Genomic DNA, 12,746 nt, shown 5'->3' on the forward strand with positions numbered 1-12,746 from the left:
AGCTGGAAAGAAAATTATTCAGTTCAGATAAGAAATAGTTCATAATTTTTTTTTTTTTTTTGGTACCAGTAATTGAACGCAGAGGCACTCCACCACTGAGCCATATCCCCAGCCCTATTTTGTATTTTATTTAGAGACAGGGTCTCACTGAATTGCTTAGTGGCTCATTTTTTGCTAAGGCTGGCTTTGAACTTGCGATCCTCCTGTCCCAGCCTCCCAAACTGCTGGGATTACAGTAGTTTATAATTTTTGTAAAGTAATAACACAATTTGCATTTTAATTTGCAGTGGTTCAGGAATGACACTATTTGAAGAATGGCAGTTTTGTTATCTTATACATAAGAAACTCCATTTGTCTGAAATATACTAGTATAAGTTTCCATTAGTATGATAACAACATATATTAGACAAACTGACAAGCAGGGATTGCTTTTCATTAACCTTTCATTATAACCCTTAAAAAAAAAAAAACTCACTACCTTTACTATTTTAAACTTTAAGGAAGATCATGATTTTATGTAAAGATAACCAGGAAGTTTGAATCAGTAGCAGATTGGCCCTAACTTTTTGTTGGTGTCTTTTAATCTTGGGCTTCTAACTTGAGCAAGAAAATGTAAATGCAGAAAGCTGAAAACCAAGGTTCCTTAATTAGGAATCATGTGAGTTACTTAACATTAAAAAAACACATTTTTAAAGAAATCACACAGTATATATATTCTATTGTTTTGGCTTTTGTATTGCATTGATATTAATTTTTAACTCTCCTAACTATCATAGTTTGGTAATCTTACGTCCTGAATATTCCAGGTCACTTCAGATTTTGAATATTTTATTTAATGTCAAATGGTGTGTCCAGATTTGGGTTTACAAAACATGGCCAATGAATTTACAGACTAACCCTGAAACAGTAATGGAATTTGGTAGTATGTAGTAATTCTATTTCTGAGTCATGATTATCAAGTTTAATCAAATAAAATCAGTGGTCATTATTTGAATCTAACAATAAGCTGCCTTAAAACAATGAAGCTGTTTAAAAATTTACGGCAATTTACAATGTAAAAGGCACTCATAATGTGATTTTTATACACACACCTGTAGCCGTAAATCTAAATGGCTATTCATTCTTACCATATAGGAAATGAAAAACAACATACTTGAGATATTATATTAATGTATTTTACTAAGAAACTAAGAAAGACAAAAACAATGTAAGTGTGTGTGTTAATAAAAAGGATTTGGTATTGAATGCTTATTCTTAATAAAGAGCAACTAAGAGGGTTCACTGGCATTTGCAGTGAATATGAGGGTAATTATCTGAGTGAACTAAGTTTTATTTGAATAAATTTGATTAATTATTCCATGCCAAACCACTGCTTTCTGCAAATGAAAATATTTAAATAACGTGATGTCCTTCCTCTCCTCTAATTATTATCCTTTATAACATTATAATGTTTGTTCATGGTTCCACTCTGTCCATAATTTAGGTAACCACTAAGGGGAGGGGGTGCGATTAAAAGTTGACTATGTCCAGAATGATACTCAAAACCTCTGGAAAATTTAGGTGATTTTTCCCCAACACTCGTTGGCAGAGTATCAATTACTAGCGATCAGGCTCTTCCTCCCACATTCCCCTGCTGGTTGGGACAAGAGAAGCCCGGGAATGCTGCAGCAACAGAGGTGGGAGTGGGAGATAGCATATTACCCGCTTGACACTTCTGCACTGTTGTTATGAATGATTCACTCGCGTTTGGCACATTTACTGCAAGGAAATCTCCTCCCGCCGCTTCCTTCTTCGAGCTCTTCTTGGGCTGTCTCCTGTGCTTTGGCCTTTAAGGAGAAGCGAGAGCAGGTGGGCACAGAGGAGCTCGCCGAATCCTCCTCCTCCTGCTCCTTCCCTAATTTAGCAGTACTTCCGGCCGCGTGACATCATCCCCCGCACCCCGGTGACGTGAGCGGCGGGTGACGTGTGTGCGGAGAAGAGCGCGCTGACGTTGCTATTTAAAGGTCCTCCTGCAGGGAGGATGGAGACACAGCGCGAGCACCTGGTGTGGGGTGCGGAGGAGGCTGTGGCGGCAGGGAGCCGGGCCAGGAAACAGCGGAGGAGCAGAGCCCAAGGCCCGCCCGCCGCGGGCCACTAGGGGAGGGGGGAAGGAAGGAAGGACGAACTGACGGACCTGACAGCTGGCCAAGCTCCCCACGAGGGCCAGCTCGGTCCCTGACCACCAGCCTTCCCCGCCGCCTCGTGATTCTGCTGTCTCCCGCTTCCCTGAGGGCCCGGCGGCCCTCGGGACTGGTCCGCGCTCACCCCTCCGCCGCGGCGGCCTCTCCCGCCCCTCCCGCGAGCTGGAGGAGGGACCGAGCTCGCCCCTCGTTCTCCCCGCCCCCTCTCCGTCCTCCGCCCCCCGCAGCCCGCTGTGCTGCCGCGCTCGCCTCACGCCGGCGGCGCTGATCGGGGAAGCGGCACCCTCCGTTCTGCACGCGGGCCGGTGGAGGCGGAGGCAGCGGTGGCTTCAGGCCGCCGAGGCTGCCACCGCTCTGCCCAGCGGGAGCCGGAGCCCGGTGGAGGCGGGCGGTGATGGAAGTGTGAAGAGGCAGCGGCGGGGCCCGGGGAATGTGAGGCGGCGCGTGGCGGCGGCGCGGAGCGTGAGAGACGAGCAGAGGTGGGGGCGCTGGAGTGGCGGCTCTCCCACAGCTTCGAGCCCCGTTCCTCAGCCCTCAACGCGGCGTTAGCTTCCCGCCTCAGGTGGGGCGGGTGCCCGTCGACTCTTCAGCCCCTCCACCGCCGCCTCTCGGCCGCCCCGGAGCTGGGTGCCGGGGGAAGGCGTGGAGCTTGGCTCTCTGATTCATTCATTCCCCACCGACGAGAGCTCCAGACCCGCTGTGCCCAGAAGAAAAGAGCGAAGAGGGGGCAGCCTCGAATGAAGAGCTGGGCGCGAGCCGGGCTCCATTGTGCTCGGCGGCGGGGGGCGGGAAGGGGCTGAGGGAGGTGGGATCGGGCCCCCTCCCCCTGCTCCCCGGCGTGCGCTGCGCCCCCAGCCTGCTGCCTGCCTGGAAATGGCTCCGTTTATTCTCCTCGGGAGAATGAATCGATCCTGCCCAGCCTTTTCTTCCTCCTCACCACCTTCTTTCTGCTCCGAATCTTAGGAGGGGAAAATTTAAAAGACAGATTCCGATGTGGAGTGCCGTGCACGTCGCGAGCTGCTGGGTTTGCACTTCCAGGAGATTTTTCTATATAGTTTTTTCTAATGTGAGCGCAGGGAAGCAGTGGCATTACTGCTTTTAGGATTTTTTATTAAAGTGCACGTCGCGTTGGGTTGCACAGTACACCCCCAGGGACCTGGTGTGGTGGAGAAATTTGAACCCACAGCCTTAGCACCGAAAAGGCCGAGTTACCAGGCTCTCCCTGAGTGTCGTGGAGGACATGAGCGAAATGACCAGCGAACTCATTTTTTATAGGACTCGGTGAAGCTGGTTTCTGCGTTTTCCTACATGTACACTCATTTTTGTGGAATAGAGTTGACCGCGATCTCCTCCACGCAGCATTTTAACTCTTAATAAGCAAATGCCACCTCTGTTTGAACGTTTTGGTATTGACGAGAGAAATCATTTTACCTAAGAGAACTAATTGAATTATCGACATCATTGAAATACCTCCGGAAAAGAATCTCGGGGGGGAGGTGGAAAGCAACTGCGAAATAGCAGACGGAGAAATTCCTTTGGAAGTTATTCCGTAGCATAAGAGCAGAAACTTCAGAACAAGTTTTCATTGGGCAAAATGGGGTAAGGATTTTTGTGCTTATCACAGTTTGGAATCTATTTATGTATGTGTGTTATTGAGTGGTGGTGGTGACTGTTTTGTTTGTTGTTTTCAAGCAAATCTGCTCTTTTGCTAAGCTGGTCCTACTTTAAAATAGAGGTGTGGTAACCTTTTAATAAGTTATTTTTGTATTTTTATAGTGTGGCACCAGAGGTCAGAATTAAGGAACATGCACATTTGTAACTTAAATATTCCTAATAAGATTATAATTACAAACAATATATTCTGTCAAATAACCGCTTCATTGATCAAACTGCTGCATCAGTTCCTTACCAAAATCATGTCATCTTAGGTTTTGTTGACGAGTATCTTTCAAGGAGATGTACTGCCATTCTTTTCAGTACTTTGGCAATAATCGGTTACACAAAGGAATGATTGTAACGAGTGGTTGGACTACAGTCCTTGAAAGTGATCCAGTGTAAATTGTTGCCCTCACAGTGCCCTCTGTTTTGTCCTTGAATCTCCAAAGCTAAAATGTATAGTTGATTTATTGGGCATTGAAACGAAAATCTGAAAGTCTCATTGATGCGGTCTCCACAGTGGGAGTCCACTGGGTAGATCTGAGCTGGAACAGGAAAAGCTTTTAATGAAAGGCACTTTTTCACTTTTAAGTTGAGACCTTCAGCTGCACTGTCTTTCGTACCTAAAGCCAGAGAAGAGTACACTTCTCAAACTTTTAGCTCCTCACACTGTAGCTTGATAAAATGCTAGTGACTACCCAATTTAGGCTGGAGCCCATAGTATATTATTGCAGTAATGACCCACTCATGTCTTTGAGATTGTCAGTGCTTTCTGTTAAAGAAGAAGTTCCAGAATTTTCATTTTCGTGGTTGAACAAACATATCTAAAGTGTAGCTGAGAGACAAGGTTTGAAATGGACTCAGATTCGTTTTGATGATGTAGAGGTGTGCACACACACTAATTTGGAGTAATTCAGTAGTACCTTTTTATGGGAGTTAGAATCTGAAGTTTATTAAACCCAAACAACTTTAAAAAATTTAGAACATATTGTAAGAGTTCTTCCTCAGGAATTAATGAGAAGGTGATAATTATTTTTAAGACTTAAATTATAAATTATGAGAATATATCTTGCATAACTTAGGGGTACTACTAAGAGTAATTTAAATACCTTATTCTATTTTTAGTGCTGCTCTTAGTCCTTTATTGACCTAAGGCGAATTACCTCACCAGTATGGACTGTTCTCTTATCTGTAAAGCGAAGGAGATAGGTGACTTTTAAAGATTTTTCCACCCTGTAAAAATGAATTATTTTATTCCTCCTCCCATTTTAATGATCACTAGTGGTTTCTTGAAGTGTACCACTGAGATGGAGAAATTTTCTCCCCTCTAATCTGCCTAAGCACTTAAATTGGGAAATAATGGCATTTGAAAAGTGTTTGGCTGAATTGCACCCATTTTAAATGAGAGAAAATACTGAAAAATGCTAATATTCAAAGCCTTTGAAATATGGCTTCCCTTGAGCTTCTGCAGATCCTCTGTTTAAAACGTGGTGGAGTGTGAGCATGCTTGTGCACACACACATAAAATCAAGCAGCAGTTTTTCATGTGGAAGGCTGCACTCTCCAGACTGTAGAGTGGTCGTATCATGGAAGAAAAGCAGTTTTCCACAACCTTTAAAGGACAAGACTGCCCATTGTTTTACTAAAGAAAGCAAGGAATGAACTATACTAAGGGGACTAGGTTTTAAAATATGACAGTAAACCTGTATTCGACACTAGCATAATTAAATTTGTTTATAAACAAGCTTGCCCTGTTTAAAGTAAAATTTTAAAGGTGCTGTTAAAAAGGAGTGGGCATTTGTGGCATTATTTTTCCAAACTATATTTGGAAATATGACCCTTTCTCATTTAAGAGTGACTTGTTTTATTTGAGTTGTTGAAAGAGGTGGAAATAGAAGAGGACAGCATACAGCAAAGGCATTTGCAGAAGTTTCTACACTTTTTAGGTTCATATACCTAACAAATGTTTGTGGAATAAAAAAGACACCTGGACCTACTTAAAGGCCATTTAAACCTGTTTCCTTTTAAGTTTTACCTGGGCAATCTAAATTACCATACTCAGACAGTTTAATATTGTGAATGAAGAATTTGACATATTACAAATATATTTGTGATTAATGTTAGGTTAAAATATGATTTCTTTGCCTATACAGTTACAAGTAGGAGCAAAATCTAAGCAAAGGAATTATTTTTAATGAGTGATTAATTTAGGCAGAAAAACATTAAGACTCCTGTAATCGTTTGTGAACTAAGTGGAAAAGGCAAAGAACAGCTGAAACGGACAGTTGGCAGAGTCTGTCAAAGTATCTTGGATGTTAGTAAACTTTTTAATTGCAGTGAAGACAGTTGAAGTAAAATATGTGCATCAGACTTTCCCCAATAAAGATGTTTATGTATGAAAGATAAGGTCCATGAAAAGCTTAAAAGTCTCTGAGAGAGAGCCCTTATTAGGTTTGACACCCCCTCTCCACCGCCCCAAGTCATATCTCATAGTGAGAGTGGTGAGTCAGTAGCTATTTCAGAACTATTAGAGTAGACAATAGAAATCAAATAACTTCAACCAGTTATTTCATGCTACCTTTTGTTTTTTACTTAGCTCATATTGGCAACCTAGTATTATTCCCCCTGTTAGCCTTGTTAGTCCCCCACCATAAGAGCTAGTTGTATTAAATAGGGTTCTCCCTTACTAATGGAGTTTAATTTTTTTTTTTAAAAGTTTCACCTGCCTATCCCAACCTTGAGTCTCTCCTTTCCCCCATCTCCACATAACTTTCTGCAGTATGGAAGTGGTGCTGCTACTTTGCGACATGAACTGAGTCTTGTCTTTGTAAAAAGACAGGAAACTGACACCATTTGCATAACTTGCCTGCCTGATCAGAGGTTCTGATCTTGGGGGTTGTAGCAAAAATGCCGAAATCTTGATCCACCTTTGCAGGATGAGTAAGCTTTGTTGCAAAGGCAACCATCCTGTCAATCTTAAAAACAAAACAGTTTAAATACCAGTCCTTAATTCTTTATTTGTTCATTTTACCATCTTTCAGCAAGTATTATATGAGGCAAGTGCTGAGCTCAGTCGCTCAACTGAGACTAGTAAAATGTGCTCCTTCCCTCAAGGAGTTTATACTTTCAAAACTGGGAAGAAAGCAAGTTTAAAATAAAGTACAGTGGAATGTTGAGGAAGCTATAATCTTAGGCATTATAGAGGCACAAAATGTGTATGAGGGTTATTAAACGCTGCAGAAGGATAAAAGGTTTTGTGGAATAGGTGATATTACATAATGAAAGGTGAATAACAGGTGGGCCGTGTAGACAAATGAAAGGGCATTCAAGGCAGAACAGTGAAGTCACCAAGAAGAGCAATTGCAAAAAACTTGGCATGGGCCTTCCTTCATTTGCTTGGCTTACCTTGGTAAGAGAGATTTAGAGCCTTATTCAGGGACCAAGTTAGCCTTGTAGACTGAATGAAAGACTGGGTTGTGCTGGCTGGTATATTTCAAGCTTCCTTAAGGAATAAACCATTGGTAACATGCATTTTTTTTTTTAAACATTGTGACCTAGTATGTTCACACATAATTAATAAAGTGGCAGAAAATAATACCCCTACTTTGTGTGATTGGCTCTGGTAGTTTCTATTCTATTCCATTCAATTTCATTTTTAAGAAGAAATGGCAGGATCCATGAAATTGATTTAACAACTGGCAGATTGAAAAACATTGCTCTTAGTGGTGGAACCAATATCGGGTTTTAAGCAAAGTGGTATAAGTAAGGGAAAGTAGTATAAGTAAAGTTTTAAAAATCATTTAAAATTTGATATTGTATGTTGTCCTGTAAAACACCAAGCTAGAACAATGAACTCTGACTAGGTAGAGAAAATGATTGGAAAGCTCTGGAAAGTTCCAAAGTGGAGAGGAAAGAAATGGTGATTAAGAGATGTGTACCTGGCTGAGTGGGTCTACTTTAGAATTAGGGCTTTTCAGCTACAATGGTAAAAATGTTGGAAACAGCATGGTATCTTCCTTTCAGAGGTACTTTCAGGTGGTCATGAAATAGTGAATTTGAGAATTAAGGGGTTGATGAAAGAAATTGTCTTTATACATAGTTTATGGTTTGAAGTGATTGAATGGCTCAAATAAAAAAGATGGTAACATCTCAAAATGTTCATTCTCCCTACAGGCCCGTGATTTTTTTTTTCCTCCCCCAGTTCATTGGTATTTAGTCGAAGGGCTTAAAAGTATTTACTTTTAGTTACTAAATTGATTTGTTATTTAAGATTAATCTAACTAACAGGTCAGAAGAGTAGGGAAATGAGTCCAAATATTTAATATTTTCTGATACAATTTTTTACAATATAAATTTTATTCAAATGTAATTTTTAAATGACCATTTTAAATAGCTTTAGTATATCTTTACTAGTTAGGAACTGTCTAGTTGAATGAAATATGCAATATTTTGTTTCTGTTGCTTTTTTGTAATACTTGTGAGACCTGTGGCTAATACAGTAGAAATTCTTGCAGTTTCTGAGATTCTTTGTGAAATGAGCAAGGTTTTCCTAGAGATCACAAAGACTTATAATTTTGAGGCATTATAAGTTTTAAAGTTCATTAAATATCTTCATCAAAAGAATGAATGTACAATAAAGAATATTTAAATAGATTTTTTTTTTCATATTCAGAGTTGAACTTGGGAGTTTTTATCACTGAGCTGCATCCTCAGCCCTTTTTATTTATTTATTTTTTTAATTTTGAGAGAGGGTCTCATTAAGTTGCTGAGGCTGGCTTGAGATTGCAACCCTCCTGCCTCAGCCTCCTGAGTCTCTGGGATTAATGGTGTTCACCATCACACCTGGCCATTTATATAGATATCTCACCACGAATTGAGCTACAATTTTCACATCTTACTGAATGGTATTGCAGGAGTAGGTAAAACTTCAAAAGCTTTTCAAAAATGATTGTTCAGTGGTCTTCAATGTGTGAATTAAATCAAATGTTTAGAATCTTAATTTTAGGCAAAAAAAAATCTGAAATTTTATAGCATACCTTTCTAGATAGTATAAAATTAGGCACTCTATGATCACTCTTTTTTTTTTTTAAGAGAGAGTGAGAGAAAGAATTTTAATATTTATTTTTTAGTTATTGGCGGATACAACATCTTTGTTTGTATGTGGTGCTGAGGATCGAACCCGGGCCGCACTCATGCCAGGCGAGCGCGCTACCACTTGAGCCACATCCCCAGCCTCCCTATGATCACTCTTGTTAAAAGACAGATTTATCCATGAACTTGTTCTTTATTTTATTTTATTATTTTTTTTTACCAGAGATTGAATGCAGGGGTGCTTAACCAGTGAGCCACATCCCCAGCCCCCCCCCTTTTTTTTTTTGAGACAGGGTCTTACAAAATTGCTGAGGCTGGCCTTGAGTTTTCCATCCTCCTGCCTCAGCCTCCCAAGCAACTGAGATTTACACCATGTACCACGGTTCCCAGCTGTGTTTTTAATTTTAGTATTTAATACTTCCTTAATATTCCCTTTCCTGTCTGATGTAAGTCTGACACATTTGTCATTGCTTTGTTCCTTAATAAAACGTATGAGAAAGAAAAAAAGTTGAAACTGCTAAGAATCAAAGCTGCTTGGTTTTAAAGCAATTTTTTTTTTTTTTTTTTTTGGTCGGGGGGAGGATAAAGTAAATGACATATCTTTTTTATGACTTGCCTTTTCCTCTACTTGGATTTTACTTTCCATTTTGTTTTTTAAAGTTTCCAAAAATCTCTTCACTTTTTTGGTAAGTTTAATTTAGAATTAATTTTATAGGGAATCTTTTTAGTGACTCTTTAGTTTCCTTGTAATGGAAAAATAAAAGTAATTCCTTATGGGTTTTTTCCCTCAATAATGGATGGTGAAGCTAATATGACTTTTAGTTAAAATAATTTAAAACATGTAGAACTAAATTTTTTTAAATATTTATTTTTCTGTTGTATTATTATTTCCTAACAGACTAGTACATAATACATAATGTATTAGTCTATTAGGAACACAATACCTTTATTTTATTTATTTATTTTTATGTGGTACTGAGGATCGAACCCAGAGCCTCGAAAGTGCTAGGTGAGTGATCTACCGCTGAGCCACAAACCCAGCCCAAATTTTATTTACACTTACCTGCCTTTTAAGGTAGACTACTAAAGGAAGGCAAAACGTCATTGTTTCTTTGTATCAAAAAATTTAAAAGTTGTTAGTAAAATCCAGAAAATTAGTAATCAATATTTTATCTTTATAGTACATTTTACCTTTGCAGTTTCTCCAGCTTTTGAAAAGTCACCTTAATCCCTTAATACCTAATATTAGCTTAAAAAATCTGTTTTATAAATATTTTAATATTCTGTAAAACATGAAGAGCTTCCACATTATTTTTGAAAAGAGTTGGCACCAAGTCCTGAAGGAAGAACAGTTAAGGACTGAGAGCTCTTTGTGATATTACCTAACAAGGGCTAGAAGGAAATTAAACACAAAAAACTGCCGAAGACCACAGATAACAAGTTTTAGTTCGTAAGGTCATTTAAAGTCATGTTTATCACGTCATGTCTATTGGAATATTCGGATCCACGTGTTCACATGCCTTATAGGCCAGAGGGCTGTAGAAGAGTGTCTTTCATGTTCCCTGTCCCCAGTAGAAGGGGTTTTCCAGAATCATTTGTCTTTACTTGTAGAGTCTTAATGGAAGGGTGCTGGGAGGTTCTGAGTTCCAGCCCCAGGAGTGGGGGGTTAGGAGCCACAGCTCTGATAAGCATTTTTATGGGCATTAGACGTTGTTTCCTAACAGACTAGTACACAGTACTTAATGTATTAGTCTGTTAGGAAATAACAATTAACTGAAAAAATTTAGGGCCCAATTTTAGTATATAGAAAATCCTGATTTCTAGTAATTAGTCATAAAATTGAATGTACCTGTTATTTTTCTAGGTAAATTGTTGAATCATTTCACCTTTACCTTTCAGTGTACCTCAGCCTTACTTAAGTAGGTATTACCATCCTTTTGTTTCATTTAACTATCTTCAAGAAGTCAGGTTATTCTCTAAGGAACTTTTGTGATTCAGAATTTTCTGCCCTAGTTACTTTCAGTTTCTCCCATTCAGCTCTTAATAAGGATCTCTAAGATATTATCTTAATTATCTTAAATGGAATTGATTGTCAAAGATCTCAGAATACTCAGAAATTTCTATCAGTGTTCCTTCATGGAAGATAGATCTATATATTCTCAAACTTACATGGGATAGTTATTTTAAAACTTTTTATATTATTTAAATATGCTTAGCCTATCTCTTTACCTTTTCCTTGCTTCCTTTTTGTGTTGTTTTCTATCATACTCTGTTGTTAATGAATATGTCTCTTAGCTTTTAGCATTAAAATTCATATGCTTCACCTAATGACTGCCATTTCTTAGGATATTTACAGAAGGAGGATTCTACCTACTCTTGTTTACTCTGTGTGGCCAGGGATCTGTATAACTTAAGCTGAATGGAAGAGCCTCAAGTCACCCTTAAATTCATCTTTCTTGAGATTCTGCTCATTTAAAAAAAAGAAAAAAAAATTCTATGTCTTGTTGGCTGCTCTTTTCCCTACTCAACTGATAATCTTCAAAATTTTAGTTCTCTATTTTCATTGCTGCTTTCTCTTAGTATTTTATTAGTGATATATATGCTATTTTGATATCAGTGGGGGGGATATAGTAAGACTTTAATGATAATATTGCTGTTTAATTTTATTTTGCAATATATCAGTGTATTCTAAGATCATTATTATCTACAGGTATATTATAGCTATTCATATGGTAGGAAGCTAGTCTAAAGAATGTTTTTAAAGATGGTACAATGGTCATTTAGAAACTAGGAGATAAAATATTTATGAATTTTTTTTTTTTAGTTGTACATTGACACATTACCTTTATTTTCATTCATTTTTATGTGGTGCTGAGAATCGAACCCAGTGCCTCACACATGGTAGGCAAGCGCTGTACCACTGAGCTACAACTCCAGCCCAAATTATATATTCTTTATGACCTCAGCTAGATAAAATATGCCTGTATATGTATAAAAAGATTCAAATGAGATTCATTTAAGTGCTTCCATGTTTATTCCTGGGAGGAAAGATTGAAACTGTATTGAGTGAGTCCTTCTGCTTTAGATTCTCTAAAATGAGTACATTTAAGTTTTGGAGCTTATCTTGAGATTTAAGATTAAAGTATTTTAAAAATTTTGATATTTACAGTAAAAATTTATCAGGATCAGTCACTGTTCCTACATATGGATACATAGGTATTTGTATCAGCTTTAGCTTCTTCATCTCAAATTTTATTTCATTGTTTCATTCAGGATTGGCTAAACAGTTCCTACACAGCAAAAATTGTTTCTTATTTTAAATATGAGGAGTTTTCACTTATCAGAATATTAATGATAATCTGCACATTTTAATGGAGAAAGAGACCTACCTCGAAGGGAGAATGTGTCTTATGGGAGATTATGTAGTTGTGAAATGGCAGAGCATATACTAAAATCTTATAGCTCCTCAGGGCTTTTAGTTCAGGGGATCTTAATGGATACTCGCACAGAGAGACATTCATTTGGAGAGGGGTTTCTAATTCTTCACAGTTCTTTAAAGAAACATTCACATTTAATATAAGTTTGCATCTTGATGAGTTCTTTAAATGTATGTCTATTGTTTTTATTATAGATAGTGAAAAAAACCTCCATTTTAATTTTAGTGAAGTTAAATCTCTGCTCAGTGTATTTGGAGTACATTGAAATACTTAAAAATGATTTTACATTATTGTGTTACAAAGTTTCCAGATTTGATCTGAAATTGTAAATTTTATCAAACTCTTATTATCTGCCCTAGTAGTTACTGGGCACATGAATCTT

The 12,746-nt window shown here is 38.4% G+C and overlaps 1 protein-coding gene across 2 annotated transcripts in view; it reads left to right on the forward strand.

The window, feature by feature from the left end:
* The first annotated feature begins 3,013 nt into the window (after positions 1 to 3,013).
* The window catches only part of Homer1 (homer scaffold protein 1), a 130,482-nt gene continuing 120,749 nt past the window's right edge, over positions 3,014 to 12,746 (forward strand). For both annotated transcript variants that reach the window (XM_027927710.3, XM_071612466.1), the window contains exon 1: positions 3,014 to 3,779. In XM_027927710.3, the coding sequence (XP_027783511.1) occupies positions 3,775 to 3,779 (5 nt within the window). In that variant the 5' untranslated portion in view covers positions 3,014 to 3,774. The remainder of the gene's footprint in view (positions 3,780 to 12,746) is intronic.

The sequence above is a fragment of the Marmota flaviventris genome, chromosome 5, assembly GCF_047511675.1.
Source record: "Marmota flaviventris isolate mMarFla1 chromosome 5, mMarFla1.hap1, whole genome shotgun sequence".
Taxonomy (NCBI): domain Eukaryota; kingdom Metazoa; phylum Chordata; class Mammalia; order Rodentia; family Sciuridae; genus Marmota; species Marmota flaviventris.